The 16,784-nt window shown below is 47.5% G+C and overlaps 1 protein-coding gene across 1 annotated transcript; it reads right to left on the bottom strand.

The window, feature by feature from the left end:
• Nucleotides 1–461: 461 nt before the first annotated feature.
• Nucleotides 462–16,090, bottom strand: LOC110485723 (mediator of DNA damage checkpoint protein 1). Its single transcript, XM_036933644.1, has 11 exons — nucleotides 15,954–16,090; nucleotides 15,218–15,356; nucleotides 14,101–14,724; nucleotides 13,858–13,936; nucleotides 12,259–13,685; nucleotides 10,119–11,914; nucleotides 8,097–9,875; nucleotides 6,864–7,025; nucleotides 6,491–6,673; nucleotides 6,109–6,234; nucleotides 462–1,739 (listed from the first exon to the last, which is right to left on the bottom strand). The coding sequence occupies exons 2-11, from the start codon at nucleotides 15,342–15,344 to the stop codon at nucleotides 1,416–1,418; spliced, it is 6,627 nt and encodes a 2,208-aa protein (XP_036789539.1). The 5' UTR covers nucleotides 15,345–15,356; nucleotides 15,954–16,090; the 3' UTR covers nucleotides 462–1,415.
• Between the last annotated feature and the right edge of the window lie 694 nt (nucleotides 16,091–16,784).

Genomic DNA, 16,784 nt, shown 5'->3' with positions numbered 1-16,784 from the left:
CTGAACATTTGAAGATGCTCAGAATATGTCGGTTTTTGCTCTCGGTCGGAGCCGCTCGACTATTCTCGGTAAACACCGGATTCGATTGCCCCAAGCAAGGCAATGATTGCTGGTTGTTTGTCTTTTTAACTGAAGGAATTGATCTTCGTTTAACAAAACGTTATAATAGCTGCATTGTGTATAGGCTACTCAGCTGAGAGGTAGAAGTGAAGGCTGTGTCGAGGGATTTAGTTCAACCTCAATCGAGTATATCTATTATGTATTAAAACATCCCAAAGCCCAGACTATGCCTAAATGAAGGGACAGAACACAGTAAACATTCGTCCATTGACTGCCATTAATTGGCCTAAAAACACTTAATGAAATGGCAGGTAGCCAAAATATTATAAAACCTCAACATATGGCATAAGAAATTCTCACCCCCAAAAAATGCAAACACAATTTAACAAATCACTCAGAAGTTCGGTATGAAAGGTTTATTGGTCGGTAAATAAAGACACATTTAACTCCTACATACAAAGATGTAGATGGACGAGCAGCATTAAAACAATCAGTTCGGTCCTTTTTCTAAGATTGAAGACATGTCCCTTCAGCAATCACAGCTGGTGAAGACAGACACCTGGTATATTCAACATTATCCTCGTAAAATAGGCACTAATATATATATATTTGTTATCTTTATACAAAAGGCGAGGATGGCTTTTAATCAGTATAGATAAAGGATCAGCAGAGGGAGGAAAGACAGGAAAAGAGGAAGAGACATCAAATAAATGACTGGGATAGGCAGTAAATTATCTCATCTATTACTCCGTCTTCTCTATGTTAACTCATATTTATATCATTTTTTATGAACACAAATATGTTCAGAGCATTTCTCTGCATGTATTTTCTCTCTACCCTCATAAACATAAAAATAGTTTTCCATCTCTTGGGTTTGTTTGTCTTCTTATCAGAGTGAATACATTCTCAACTATCTAGTCTAGTTGGTCATACAGGTGGATGTCTCCTCTCACCAGCCTTTCATGTCTGCGTCCCAAATAGCACCCTATTCCCTACATAGTGCAGGGCTCTTTGTCAAAAGTAAGCAATAGGGTCCCATTTGGGATGCTGCCACTGTCTCTTGTACATCCGAATCCTCCCCTCTCTCAGGTGTCTAATGGTCTCCAGCCCCTCCAGGGTAGTAGTACTGTAGTTACCACTCCTCTGTGGCCTGGTCCTGCTACTGTTCTCTATACAGGTGGAGGTGGGTGCTGCATGCTATGCCAGGGTCATATTCACCTAACGGTAGAAAACAGACTAAAACAGGGAGGGATTACCTGAACTTGTCCAATAAGAAACACTAGTGTTTGTTTTCTGTTGCATATGGTTTTGCTACAGTATGAATTAATGAATACCACCCAGGTGAGTTTGGTCTGTTACATTCTCTTCCTCCCCCTGGCCTGGCCTTTGGCTCCTGGCTGGGCCCTGGGTTTGGGGGCTGAGAGGACATGGGTTACCAGGTCCACTCTCTGCTGTAATATACCAGTTAGCAGGAACTCAGCACTGAGGACTGGGAGAGAAGCAGAGAGAGCAGGAGCACAGAGAGACCAGTCCTCCCCACACGATATCACTAGGGTCCGGGCCTGGGCCTTCTGAGTGGAGGGCATCGTAGAGAGGTAGCGAGCTCCACTACAGATGATGATGTCCTTCATCTGGGCTGGCTCTGGCAACACTGACCTGGTAACATGGACCTCATAACCCTGAGAGAGGAGAGGGCATGCTCTTATTTGGAGTTTCATTTCCCTCTTTAAATGTACAAATCAGTGTGTTCACTAAGGCTAAGAAGACAGTTTTATAAACAGGAAGTAAAAAGGAAAGAATAAGATAATAGATAATAGCCTGCTTGCTGTTCAGTCAGAACTGAGTTAATGGGAGAGCTGCCCATTAAACACAACCACAAGATTAACAGTTAGTGCAGCTTGCCTGTGATAAGGTCTGTTTTTATTTTAATTTTAATATATTTGCAAAAAATTCTAAAAACCTGTTTTGTCATTATGAGGTATTGTGTGTAGACTGAAATGATCATTTAAAAAACCTATATTTTAGAATAAGGCTTTAACATACCAAAATGTGGAATAGGTCATGGACTGAATACTCTCTGAATGCACTGTATGTATATATCTATCTACCTCAAATCAAATCAAATTTTATTTGTCACATACACATGGTTAGCAGATGTTAATGCGAGTGTAGCGAAACGCTTGTGCTTCTAGTTCCGACAATGCAGTAATAACCAACGAGTAATCTAACTAACAATTCCAAAACTACTACCTTATACACACAAGTGTAAAGGGATGAAGAATATGTACATAAAGATATGTGAGTGAGTGATGGTACAGAATGGCATAGGCAAGATGCCGTAGATGGTATCGAGTACAGTATATACATATGAGATGAGTATGTAAACAAAGTGGCATAGTTTAAAGTGGCTAGTGATACATGTATTACATAAAGATGCAGTAGATGATATAGACTACAGTATATAGGTAGACATGAGATAATATAATGTTTACATACCCTACATTATTCAAGTAGCATTGTTTTAAGTGGCTAGTGATATATTTTACATCAATTCCCATTATTAAAGTGGCTGGAGTTGAGTCAGTGTGTTGGCAGCAGCCACTCAATGTTAGTGGTGGCTGTTTAACAGTCTGATGGCCTTGAGATAGAAGCTGTTTTTCAGTCTCTTGGTCCCAGCTTTGATGCACCTGTACTGACATCGCCTTCTGGATGATAGCAGGGTGAACAGGCAGTGGCTCGGGTGGTTCTTGTCCTTGATGATCTTTATGGCCTTCCTGTGACATCGGGTGGTGTAGGTGTCCTGGAGGGCAGGTAGTTTGCCCCCGGTGATGCGTTGTGCGGACCTCACTACCCTCTGGAGAGCCTTACGGTTGTGGGCGGAGCAGTTGCCGTACCAGGCGGTGATACAGCCCGACAGGATGCTCTCGTTTGTGCATCTGTAGAAGTTTGTGAGTGCTTTTGGTGACAAGCCAAATTTCTTCAGCCTCCTGAGGTTGAAGAGGCGCTGCTGCGCCTTCTTCACGATGCTGTCTGTGTGGGTGGACCAATTCAGTTTGTCTGTGATGTGTACGCCAAGGAACTTAAAACTTACTACCCTCTCCACTGCTGTTCCATCGATGTGGATAGGGGGGTGTTCCCTCTGCTGTTTCCTGAAGTCCACAATCATCTCCTTAGTTTTGTTGACGTTGAGTGTGAGGTTATTTTCCTGACACCACACTCCGAGGGCCCTCACCTCCTCCCTGTAGGCCGTCTCGTCGTTGTTGGTAATCAAGCCTACCACTGTTGTGTCGTCCGCAAACTTGATGATTGAGTTGGAGGCGTTCGTGGCCACGCAGTCGTGGGTGAACAGGGAGTACAGGAGAGGGCTCAGAACACACCCTTGTGGGGCCCCAGTGTTGAGGATCAGCGGGGTGGAGATGTTGTTACCTACCCTCACCACCTGAGGGCGGCCCGTCAGGAAGTCCAGTACCCAGTTATACAGGGCGGGGTCGAGACCCAGGGTCTCGAGCTTGATGACGAGTTTGGAGGGTACTATGGTGTTAAATGCTGAGCTGTAGTCGATGAACAGCATTCTCACATAGGTATTCCTCTTGTCCAGATGGGTTAGGGCAGTGTGCAGTGAGGTTGAGATTGCATCGTCTGTGGACCTATTTGGGCGGTAAGCAAATTGGAGTGGGTCTAGGGTGTCAGGTAGGGTGGAGGTGATATGGTCCTTGACTAGTCTCTCAAAGCACTTCATGATGACGGAAGTGAGTGCTACTCGTTTAGCTCAGTTACCTTAGTTTTCTTGGGAACAGGAACAATGGTGGCCCTCTTGAAGCATGTGGGAACAGCAGACTGGGATAGGGATTGATTGAATATGTCCGTAAACACACCAGCCAGCTGGTCTGCGCATGCTCTGAGGGCGCGGATGGGGATGCGGTCTGGGCCTGCAGCCTTGCAAGGGTTAACACGTTTAAATGTTTTACTCACCTCGGCTGCAGTGAAGGAGAGTCTGCATGTTTTGGTTGCGGGCTGTGTCAGTGGCACTGTATTGTCCTCAAAGCGGGAAAAAAAGTTATTTAGTCTGCCTGGGAGCAAGGCATCCTGGTCCATGACGGGGCTGGTTTTCTTTTTGTAATCCGTGATTGACTGTAGACCCTGCCACATACCTCTTGTGTCTGAGCCGTTGAATTGCGATTCTACTTTGTCTCTATATTGACGCTTAGCTTGTTTGATTGCCTTGCGGAGGGAATAGCTACACTGTATTCAGTCATGTTTCCGGTCACCTTGCCCTGATTAAAAGCAGTGGTTCGCGCTTTCAGTTTCACACGAATGCTGCCATCAATCCACGGTTTCTGGTTTGGGAATGTTTTAATCGTTGCTATGGGAACGACATCTTCAATGCACGTTCTAATGAACTCGCTCACCGAATCAGCGTATTTGTCAATGTTGTTGTTTGACGCAATACGAAACATATCCCAGTCCACGTGATGGAAGCAGTCTTGGAGTGTGGAATCAGATTGGTCGGACCAGCGTTGAACAGCGCGGGAGCTTCTTGTTTTAGTTTCTGTTTGTAGACAGGGAGCAACAAAATGGAGTCGTGGTCAGCTTTTCTGAAAGGAGAGCGGGAGAGGGCCTTATATGCGTCGCGGAAGTTAGAATAGCAATGATCCAAGGTTTTGCCAGCCCTGGTTGCGCAATCGATATGCTGATACAATTTAGGGAGTATTGTTTTCAGATTAGCCTTGTTAAAATCCCCAGCTACAATGAATGCAGCCTCAGGATATGTGGTTTCCAGTTTGCAAAGAGTCAAATAAAGTTTGTTCAGGGCCATCGATGTGTCTGCTTGGGGGGGAATATATACGGCTGTGATTATAATCGAAGAGAATTCCCTTGGTAGATAATGCGGTCGACATTTGATTGTGAGGAATTTTAAATCAGGTGAACAGAAGGACTTGAGTTCCTGTATGTTGTTGTGACCACACCACGTCTCGTTAACCATAAAGCCCCTCTTCTTACCAGAAAGATGTTTGTTTCTGTCGGCGCGATGCGTGGAGAAACCAGCTGGCTGCACCGACTCCGATAGCGTCTCTCCAGTGAGCCATGTTTCCGTGAAGCAAAGAACATTACAGTCTCTGATGTCCCTCTGGAATGCTACCCTTGCTCGAATTTCATCAACCTTGTTGTCAAGAGACTGGACATTGGCGAGAAGTATGCTAGGGAGTGGTGCGCGATGTGCCCGTCTCCGGAGTCTGACCAGAAGACCGCTTCGTTTCCCTCTTTTACGAAGTCGTTTTTTGGGGTCGCCGGCTGGGATCTATTCCGTTGTCCTGGGTGAAAGGCAGAACACAGGATCCGCTTCGCGAAAGTCATATTCTTGGTCGTACTGATGGTGAGTTGACGCTGCTCTTATATTCAATAGTTCTTCTCGACTGTATGTAATGAAACCTAAGATGACCTGGGGTACCAATGTAAGAAATAACACGTAAAAAAAGGAAAAGTAAAAACTGCATAGTTTCCTAGGAACGCGAAGCGAGGCGGCCATCTCTGTCAGCGCCGGAAGTGTTGGACCTCACTACCCTCTGGAGAGCCTTACGGTTGTGGGCGGAGCAGTTGCCGTACCAGGCGGTGATACAGCCCGACAGGATGCTCTCGATTGTGCACCGGTAAAAGTTTGTGAGTGCTTTTGGTGACAAGCCTTGTACCCCTTACCTCGTACCCTTGCACATCAACTAGGGAATGGTAGTCCTTGTATACAGCCAAGTTATTATTACTCATTATGTATCTATTATTACTTTTATTATTACATGTTTAACTATGCTCTTTCTCTCTGCTTTGTTGGGAAGGGCCCGTAAGTAAGCGTTTCAGTAGTCCACACCTGTTGTTCAGGAAGCATGTGACAAATAACATTTGATTATACAGAAACCCATCATCTCAGGACATGGCTTTAGTGTGTCTTGTCTTTTCAACAGTCTATGGTTGGGACATTAACACACAAACATAAAGGGATGAATTGGGCAGATGGATGGATGGAGGAGAGGAGGAGGAGTGTGTGTATGTGTGTACCTGTAGTAGAGGTTGGGTGCTGGCGGTCCTCAGTGATTCCTCCAGACAGAAGCTGAACTTGTTCTCCTGCTCCCTATCCTTCACCAGGTACCTGTCAGTAGGTAGGAAATGACCCACCTTACCACACTGAGGGGGGGAGAGAGTGCAGAGAAAAAGGGGAAGGGTTTGAGGCTAAAACGAGGCTCTGACTCCAACCATGATCAGATAGTCATTATACTAAGAGAAAAATGTCTCAGAAGTTCTTGTACAAAATTGTCCCCAATTGTACAAAAGCACTTCCAGAAAGAACTCCAACCACCCCATTACACATAACAGTGATGTGCATTCTATTTTTACAATCTTCAGGTCCATCTACACTTCCTGGTGGGGGGTGGGGACTAACCTTATCCAGCCAATCGGTGGTGACGACGGGCATGCCGCGGGCCACAGCACACAGGAACTTGACGGTGCGTCGGACCCGGTCAGTCACCAGGTGGGTCATGTCAGCCACGCCCTTCGCCAGGCTGCCCCCCAGACAAGACACCACCTTCCCCCCCTCCTCATCCACCACTCCTGTAAACAACACCTGAGAGGGGGGGGTGGGGGTCAAAGAGAGAAGGACAGAAGGAGGGAGAGAGGGATGAGGCAGAGGAAGGGAGGGCTTTCAAAACCCACATACACAACTGTGCATCAGAGATTTAATACTCGAACACACAAAACACACACAGACAATAAACACACACACTAAAAATACACAGACATGTCCATTAGCTTACCTTGTAGGAATGCGTGGCGGCCCTCGCTGGGCCCAGTGTCCCAGGGGAGGAGAGGGAGGACAGGGGAGAGGCAGAGGAGGAGCGAGGGGTCCTGGCTAGTGGTGATGATTCCACAGGGGCCCTACGTTTACCTCTGCCCTTACCTGTAGGGGTCTGTGGCACCTGAAGCAGAGGAGTCGGGGGTGGGAGAGAGAGGAGCAAGAGAGTGAGTGGGAGGAGAGAAGAGAGGGGGAAGAGAGGAAGAAAGAGAGAGAGAGACAGAGTATCATTAGTCAGTAATACAGGGTGTATACAAACTGACAGTTACACACATTGAACCACTTAATTCATTACTAGGGCTGTTATGCAAAGATGTCAGTGTACTCCTAACGGACAGAGAGATGTCAGTGTACTCCTAATGGATAGAGAGATGTCAGTGTACTCCTAACGGACAGAGAGATGTCAGTGTACTCCTAATGGATAGAGAGATGTCAGTGTACTCCTAATGGATAGAGAGATGTCAGTGTACTCCTAATGGATAGAGAGATGTCAGTGTACTCCTAACGGACAGAGAGATGTCAGTGTACTCCTAACGGACAGAGAGATGTCAGTGTACTCCTAACGGACAGAGAGATGTCAGTGTACTCCTAATGGATAGAGAGATGTCAGTGTACTCCTAATGGATAGAGAGATGTCAGTGTACTCCTAACGGACAGAGAGATGTCAGTGTACTCCTAACGGACAGAGAGATGTCAGTGTACTCCTAACGGACAGAGAGATGTCAGTGTACTCCTAACGGACAGAGAGATGTCAGTGTACTCCTAACGGACAGAGAGATGTCAGAGTACTCCTAACGGACAGAGAGACGTCAGTGTACTCCTAACGGACAGAGAGACGTCAGTGTACTCCTAACGGACAGAGAGACGTCAGTGTACTCCTAACGGACAGAGAGACGTCAGAGTACTCCTAACGGACAGAGATGTCAGAGTACTCCTAACGGACAGAGATGTCAGAGTACTCCTAACGGACAGAGATGTCAGAGTACTCCCATGGCTGAGGGAGAGAGAGAAAGATAGATGCCTTGGGAGTCACTGAATGATGTTAATTGAAATCATTACTCTAGTGGGAAATGGCTGAGTCAGCGTATGAAGAGAGTGGAGCTGGGTGTGGACAGAAATTGAGTGCATAGCTTTTCAAAGGCTTGTCTATTAGAAGGGAGCAGATGGAGAGAGAGAGAAAGAGAGAGAACATTACCACAGAGTCCAAAACAGGTTCCTCTTTCTTCTTTATCTGAACCGTCGACTGCCTGCCTCGGACTTTCCTCTGCACAGCACCAGCCTCTTCCTCTTCCATCTTCTCACTCTGTCCCGCCATACTCTTCTCCTCCTCTGCTATCTTTTTCACCTGTGCAGTGGAGGCTCTGCCTCTCTTTGCTGGAGTGGATGCAGGTTTCTCCTCTTTCTCTCCTTTCTCCTCTGCTGCCCTGCATCTCCCTCCCCTCTGAACCTTAGCTTTCCTCCGGGGAACCTTGAACCCACTGTTCTCCTCCTCCTCCTCCTCTCCAAGCCCCCTCTTCCTCCCTTTCCCTCTCCCACCTGTTTTAGACTCCAGTCCCTCTTCACTTGGAGTGTCCCCTCCTGCTGTTGTAGTGGTGGATTCAGGTGTGTTGTCTTTCTGGCCGGCTCGGCCCCGGCCTCTTCCATTCCCTCTAGGAACGGGGGAGTCCTCTGTTACCTGGGCTGGAGTGGTTTCTTCATCTGCTACTACAGGGTCTGGCTCATTGGTTTTGGCAGTTTTATTCTGCCCTCTAGTGGTACCACCAGCCTCCTGAGAATCAGCCTTCTCATTAATAACAGGGTGTGGACCATCATCCTCAACCTTCTGGCTTCTCCTGCCTCTGGCTGTGGGCTTGGGGGCTGGAGGCTGCTCACTCTGCCTGTTACTGGGGGAGAGAGACTCTGTCCCAGTCTTCCTCCTTCTGCCTCCTCCCCTCCCTTTGCTCTGAGAGCTCACGCTATCCACGATACAGGTGGAGACCTCCGAGTTGGTGGAGCTGTGGGAGTTGGTGGAGCTGGAGCGGGTTCTCCTGGCAACAAACTGTTCGCTGGAGAGAATGTCCTGCGCTGTGACCTCCACAGCAGCAGGGGGAGCCACAACCGTCCCGACCAACGTCCTTTTCCTGGTGCTGTTGCGGGTGGGGTTGTCTGGATCCGGGGCTGGCTCTGTGGTGCTGGTGGTCTTCCTGCCCCCTCTCCCTCTGCTCCCCAGGGTGTCTATGCTGGATCTCTCAGAGCTGACAGAGTTGGAAGAGTTGGAGCGAGACCTAGTTATACTAGCTGGGACTGGTTCTGGTGTGCTGGACAGAATATTAAGTTCAGGTTGTGGTTCCGTTGTGGGTGGAACCGTGACGGTTCTCCTGGTTGCTGCTCTGCGACCTCTCCTGGATGTTTTTAGCTCATTTTCGTCGTCTTTCTTGGCTTGTTTTTCTCCTTGTTCCTTCGCCTGTCGTTCTTTTATCTCCTTTTCTTTCTCCTCTGCTTCCCTCTTTTCTCTTTCCTTCTTCTCCCTCTCCAGTTTTTCTTTCAGGTTTCTCTCCTCTTCCTTTTTCTTCTTCAATAGTTCTCTCTCCTGTTTTCTCTTCTCTTCCCTTTCCATTTTTTCTTTCTCCAATCTTTGCTTTTCTGCTTGTTCTCCCTCTATCCTCTCTTTCTCCACCCTTTCTCTCTCTGATCGCTCAAGCGCTTCCCTTTCCCTGTTTTCTCTCTCCAATCGTTCTTGCTTCTCTTTTTCCTCCCTCTCCAGTCTGTTCCTCTCTTCTATTTCTTTCCTCTCCCGCTCTATTCTTTCTTTTTCTTCCTCTAATCTCTCCTTCTTTTCTCTTTTTGTCCTCTCGCACTGCAGTCTTTCTTGCTCTTCTCGTTCCTTCCTTTCCCTCTCAAGCTGCTCTCTTTTCTCCTGTTCTCTTTTCTCTCTCTCCATCCTTTCTGTTTCTTCTCTTTTCTCCCTCTCCATCCTTTCTGTTTCTTCTCTTTTCTCCTTCTCCATCCTTTCTGTTTCTTCTCTTTTCTCTCTCTCCATCCTTTCTGTTTCTTCTCTTTTCTCCTGTTCTCTTTTCTCCCTCTCCATCCTTTCTGTTTCTTCTCTTTTCTCCTGTTCTCTTTTCTCTCTCTCCATCCTTTCTGTTTCTTCTCTTTTCTCCTGTTCTCTTTTCTCTCTCTCCATCCTTTCTGTTTCTTCTCTTTTCTCCTGTTCTCTTTTCTCTCTCTCCATCCTTTCTGTTTCTTCTCTTTTCTCCTGTTCTCTTTTCTCCCTCTCCATCCTTTCTGTTTCTTCTCTTTTCTCCTGTTCTCTTTTCTCCATCCTTTCTGTTTCTTCTCTTTTCTCTTGTTCTCTTTTCTCCCTCTCCATCCTTTCTGTTTCTTCTCTTTCCACACTCTCTAATCTCTCATCTTGTTCTTTAAGTTCCTGTTCCATCCTCTCTCTGTCCTGTTGTTCCTTCATAACCCTTTCTGATTCTACTTTTTCCTTCTGCAACCGTTCCTTCTCAGCCTGTTCTTGTCTTTCCTTCTCTATTCCCTCTTCCTCCTCTCTCCGTTCCTCCTCAAGTCTTTCTTTTTCTCCCTCTTTCTGTTGTTTCACACTCTTTCTTCCTATTCCCCTCCTCCCTTGCTCAACCACCTCCGCCTCTTCTTCTTTCTCACTCTCTTCCTCCTCAGGCAACACCTCTCTCCTCCCTCCGCCTCCCGCGGTGTTCACAGCCTTCCCCTTTCCTCTCATCTGCGTTTTCAGAGTCTCAGAGCTCTCCTCCTCTCCTCCTCTAGCTCCTCTTCTACCTCTACTGCTGACACCGCTTGTCCCAGCCTCCGACTCTTTCCCTCGCTCTCTCTGAGCCTGTCCTTTAGCTTTGGTGTCCTCCTCCTCCTCTTCCTCAGTGTCACAAGTACCCATAGGCTGAGTTTCAGCGGTGGAGATGTGGGAGCTGGTGAGGAACTCACTAGGTTGTGTCTCCTCCTCTTCTACTCTGCCTCTCTGGGACCTTCCCCTCCTTCTGGGTGATGGAGGTTTGAGTTCTTCCTCCTCATTATCATCATCATCCTCAGCAGCAGCAGCAGTAAACATGGGCTGGGTTTCAGCAGTGGAGAGGTAGGAGCTGACAGTCTGTCTCTCTTCCTCGTCTACTGTCTGTTTTTGGGTCCGTCTTCTTCTGGGCGAGTCTGGTTTGGCTTCTTCCTCATCATCACTCTCCTGGACCATGTCCAGAGTTTGAGCTGTGGAGAGGTATTGGTTGGTCAGCACCTCACCAGTCTGGGTCTCCTGCTCCTCTTCCTCTCTCTCCCTCGCTCCTCCAGATCTCCCTCTCCTTACTGGGGTCAGGGGCTTGGCCCCAACCAAATCTTCCTCCTCCTCACTGTCCTCTTCCTCATAGGCAGACATGGGCAGGGTTTCAGTTGTAGCAACATTAGACGTGGTGGGGGTCTCCTCTTCATCTTCCTCCTCTGTGTCACTGCGAGGCTGGGCAGCATAAGCCTGTGTTGCCTCCAGGGCAAAGTCCACCTGCCTGTTCCTCTCAAACACCGCAGACCTCTGGCCCAGGCCAGGCTCCTCGCTCCCCCCTCTAGATCCATAGGTCTGTGTGGCCTCCAGGTCAGAATCCCCCTGCCTGTTCCTCCTGAACACCGCAGACCTCTGGCCAAGGCAAGGCTCCTCGCTCCTCCCTCCAGATCCATAGGTCTGGGTGGCCTCCAGGTCAGAATCCCCACCTGGGAAGCTGAATGCCTGGGTGCTCTCTGAGGCCTGGTCCCTGGCCTGGAGGTGGAGGTGGCTGCTGTCTGACAGACCCAGCTGGAAGGAGCCTCGGCTGGGCTGCTCCTCCCCCAAGGAAGGCTCCAAACCATAGGGCTGTGTAGCATCCAGAGTTGGTTCCACTGGAAGGCTGCTCTGATGGCCCTGGTTCTGGGCCTCCAACACAAATGACTGGGTCTCGGCCACCACAAAGTCATCGTCCTCCTGGCTGTCTGATGCAGAGCAGGACAATGCTGCTGTAGGCCTCAGCACAGGAGGGAGAGCAGGGCCTGAGGAGGAAAGATAGAGAGACAGGTTACAAATGAATACGGCAGATTCACAGTTTCCACTGGAAATGTATCATCTCTTGTCAAAGTCCATGGCTGTGTCCCAAATGGCACCGTATTCCATATATTTATTATTTTACCTTTATTTAACGTGGTAGGCCAGTTGAGAACAAGTTCTCATTTACAACTGCGACCTGGCCAAGATAAAGCAAAGCAGTGCGACAAAAACAACAGCACAGAGTCACACATAAACAAGCGTACATCCCTATGGACCCTGGTCAAAAGCAGTACATTACATAGGAATCAGGGTGTCATTTAAGATGCAAACCATACAATCCATGACTTACGTCTGAAGGGGTCAGAGGGACAGAAGAAGGCCTGAGTCTCCATCTCCTCCTGTACTGACGATGCCAAAGGGGTGGAGCACTTCTGATGAGGGCCAGGGGAACCCCCCAGGGGGAGCAGCCCAGGGCCAGCTGCCCCCTCTCTGAGCCGACATGCAGTCTGTCCCTGGCCTGCCTCCCCTGGTCCATCCTTCTCCGTATCACTGTCCATCCTGAAGTCACTGGGCTCATTGAGGTCCGACTCCGGGACCATCCCTGCTGGGGGCCGACACCGGGGGGGTTTGGGCTCCAACCTCTCCTCCTCAGCATCTGTGTCAGCATCAGAGTCCTGAGACCTGAGAGCGATTGTCTTGGTAACAGCACCGGTTGTTGTTGTTATTGTGGGTGATGGAAGCACGGCCTGTCGCGACGCGAACACCGCATCCTCCGTTACCGTGGTGACATTAGGAGGAGGAAGGTTCATGGTCTGTGTGGCGTCTTCCTCTAAGTCTGTGTCGCTGTCAGACCTGACCTCCAGAGGAGCAGCAGCTGCAGGTCTTACACTGGTGGGTGGATTAAGGAGCTCCGCTGTTCTACTGCTGGCCGGAGGGGTAAACGGGTTGTCTTCTTCATCAGTATCACTGTCCAAAAGGATCTCCTGGGGACCAGCAATCCCTGTTCTGATCCCACTAGAATCTGATTCTGGAACTGTTTTGGAATGTGTGTCTGTGTCCTCCTCTTCCACATCTGTGTCAGTGTCAAGGTGGAATTCTACGGGTGGCACTGCAGGGGCAGGATTGTCTGGTTTCTCAGCCGGATCGGATACGAAGGAGGTAACATTGGTAGCACTGTCTGACACAACAACATCATCATCATCATCCACATCTGTATCACTGTCCAGGTGTATCTCTGTTGGCTGCACCACTGGGACAGAATCTACTGGTTTCCTCTCCACATCGGCAGCAGTTAGCATTAACTTAGAGTCACTGTCCATAGTATCCCCTTCCTCTACATCAGTATCACTGTCCATGTGGATCTGGCCTGGGTCAGAGTCTGTAGTAGGAGGTTCTGTTGCGGCTGGTGGCTTAACAGCGTTTACAGGTGCAGACAGCCCCATCTCCTCCTCTCCCTCTACGTCTGTGTCACTGTCCATGTTAAATGTGTCCTCTGTAGACACCATTGGTCCATCTCTCTCAGCTTGACTGACCTGGTTCACCACTGACACTTCCTCCTTTCCTCTTGTCCTTTTCCCAGGTTCCTTCTCTCCTAGTGCCTCTGTGCCTTCCTTCCCCTCCTCCTCTTCTTCGCTGTCGTCCACTATCACTTGAGCTCTTCTTCTCCTGGGCTGCTGTCTCGGTCCATCCATGTCGCTCTCCTCCTCACTGAAGCTCACTATTGTCTTGGGTCTGTTTATAGCAGAGGAGGAGGGAGTGATGGGGCTCTCGTCCTCACTGTTAGACATACAAGGAAAGGTGACTTCACTTTGAAAACAACGGAATACAAACACCCACTGTATTCTAATATATATTATATATATAGTTTAAAATATAATTCAATACTTAAGTGTTCAGTGATGATATCAGGTTACTGAAGTGTAAATGAATGGATGGATGGGAACTTTACCTCTCTGGAATGACGTTGGTTGTAGGACTGAGGAATGTAGAACAGGTGGGACTGGACATGTGCGAGTCAGAATCAGAGACTAACAGAGAAAGAGAGAGAACGAAAGAGAGAGAGAGGTAGAGAGAGAGAGGTAGAGAGAGAGAGAAAGGAGAGAAATAGGTATTTACAAAACACTGCAACAAAGCTAGATGAGAGCACCGTGTGTTGAGATTACAGCAAGTGAAATAATAAACATAATTTTACCAAAGTACTTTCCCCGTTTGTCTCTCCGTCCCTCTTGCTCTCCATCGGAGTCAGACTCAGGCACCAGTGTCCTCTCAGGCTGTGTGGGGGTTTGTTCAAATGACAGGGGTTTGGCCAGATTTTTACCCTTTCCACCCAGCTCAGTCAACGATGGTGCCCCAATCTCTCCATTAACTCCTCTACCCTCAGTCTTCGGTGTGCCAGTCTCTCGTCCCAGACCTTGGCCGCTAGGGCTTCCTCTGAGCTGGGCCTTCCTGTCTGGCCCTGACCTCCTTCCAGAGTGTGCGTTTGTCGGGTTCTGCATGTGCCCCTGTCCCCCCCTCTGGTCCACAGAGACATACTGGCAGGGGATGTCAGCTATTACCACACACTCTCCCTCGGTCAGAGCGTAGCGGACGTGAGGGGTCAGTTTGGTCCGGCCCTTCCTTGTCCCGTTCATGCTGCCCAGGTCCCACACTAAAGCCTCTGTCTCCATGGCGGCAACGTTGCCATGACGACGGTTGCCGCGAAACATTGAGATGGAGATGATGGTGTGTTGCTTGGATACGGAGCGGGCCACAAGGGGCAGGGAGCAGGAGTCTGGGTTTCGACCCAACACATTTTCTCCCTGGTAGAGAGGCAACTCTGAGAGGGAGGGAGGGAGGGAGGGAGGGAGGGAGGGGTATCAATAAAATACTGCTTTTAGCAGCAAATATAAACATGTCATAAACTGACATAATTATTTCATGAAATACTTTGACAAACAAGTTTGTAAATATATTTTTTAATTGAACCTTTATTTAACTAGGCAAGTCAGTTAAGAACAAATTCTTCTTTACAATGACGGCCTACCGGGGAACAGTGGGTCAACTGCCTTGTTCAGGAGCAGAACGACAGATTTTTACCTTGCCAGCTCGGGGATTCAATCTAGCAACATTTCAGTTAGTAGCCCAATGCTCTAACCACTAGACTACCTGCTGAATATCTCACATCTTGTGTTGATGAAACAAAGTAAGAGGGAAAGCAATGCATGCTACAAAATGCCAGCAATGCGAGATGTTGTACAAGTCTAGGCATATTTGTAAAGGTTAAAAGATTATAGAAAGGATGGGGACATAACTGGGCTCTCTCTACTCACCAGTCTCTGTGATGTGTTTATTTTTTAACACCCTGAGTTTGGCCAGTGGCTCTCCTCGCTTCTCTCCATCCTCCTCCTCCTCTGACTCTTCCAATATTGAGTCATCGATCAGCTGTGTTGCCTCCATTCACCCTTCAATCTAAAATCAGCCAAAGGGACAGGAAACATGGCAGCAAAACAGTAATTAGTTTGACAACTATAATGTTTTATCAGGATGCACTGGCTAGCTAACGTTAGAATAGTTAGCTAGCAAGCTAACTAGCTAAGTTATCAGAACGTTTCTAAATGTGACTATCCGTCACTTATTCCGTAAACAAGGCCACCAATTACCATAAAGAACACGTTTTACCTTCAAGCCAGCTAGGTGGGCAGATAACTTGCTAACGTTAGTGGATAAAGCAATTTGATCAGTAACATCAAAACATGGTAATCGTGGCCATGAATACAGCTCGAGACGTTATTAAAGTTAGTTACAAATTCGATAATTCAAAGGCACGCTAATGGTCTAACGTTAGCGAGTTAGCAATCTAGTCCACAGTCCAGTTCATGTCATGTCTTTGGACTGGAGTCTGGGAAATGTCTGTACAAAATACAGGACAGCAAAGGTAATTGCTAAAGCAATCATCAAATGCCAGTGTATTACGAATACTCGAGCAATGTCTCAATCATGTGTGCAACTGTTAATAGAACACATTGTTTATGGAAATTCACTTTTTCTTTAAAACAGCACACTTACCGTGCATGCCTTTCGAACAACGAAAAACAATGTGCATTTCCGGTAGAATATCTGACCGCCTTCGGTGGGTGGGACCATAATATTATTGATCGAAACGGCTGTCAGTTATGGTCTAATTTGTGATGATTGGGTAAAAGAACCTCGATCATTATTATTAAGGACTTGATTGGACATGAAAGGAATGACTTGGGCATTTCATGGCGCTACGAGTGACTCGAGATTTCACGGAAGAACCAATGGAATGGTCTAAAACCTCCGCCTACCCTGGGCACCCGGCCATGCAATACGAATTCGACATTTTTTTTACCGCGCTGTAAAGACAAAGGGGCGTGTAGTATCTCCACTAAAGCGCATTTTCCTCATTCGGAGCGATCCAATGACATTTTACTTTATTATAGGAATTGGAGTGAATCTTCCCATTATTATTCGGATAGTTTGGGATCCGGTATCATTTTCATCTGTGTTTACACAGCCATTTCCCTTCTCTAGTGTCTGTTCTCTGTTTCTTTTATGAACATGTAGTATTTGAATACATTAAACGGTGTACACATTTCCCAACTCATTAACGTTCCCTTATGTTGTTTCCTTTAATATTATAACAATTGAATGGGAAGAGTAAGAGCATACCATTCTTAAACATACATGTTCTGGCTATTGCACCAATACTAATACAGGCCTATTCTATTGTGTTCATGAATATTCATAGTTTTGTTCCATTTTGAGGCTGTTCAAGCCTTATTGCTGCACTTAATCTTATCCAGATGCTACTCTGTTGTCATAGATGATGGTATGCATCAACAGCCTCTCTAGTGTATCAAACTTTGTGACTAA

Source organism: Oncorhynchus mykiss, chromosome 2, assembly GCF_013265735.2.
Source record: "Oncorhynchus mykiss isolate Arlee chromosome 2, USDA_OmykA_1.1, whole genome shotgun sequence".
Classification (NCBI taxonomy): Eukaryota; Metazoa; Chordata; class Actinopteri; order Salmoniformes; family Salmonidae; genus Oncorhynchus; species Oncorhynchus mykiss.
This window is presented reverse-complemented; position numbering and strand designations above follow the sequence as displayed.

Excerpts from the sequence above, each read along its gene's own strand:
- LOC110485723 (XM_036933644.1), bottom strand. The coding sequence starts at position 15,344 with ATGGAGGCAACACAGCTGATCGATGACTCAATATTGGAAGAGTCAGAG. Across the intron at positions 7,026-8,096 it reads AACCTGTTTTGGACTCTGTG|GTGCCACAGACCCCTACAGG; the intron begins GTAATGTTCTCT and ends CCTCTGCTTCAG. Across the intron at positions 6,674-6,863 it reads CCGCCACGCATTCCTACAAG|GTGTTGTTTACAGGAGTGGT; the intron begins GTAAGCTAATGG and ends CCCCCCTCTCAG.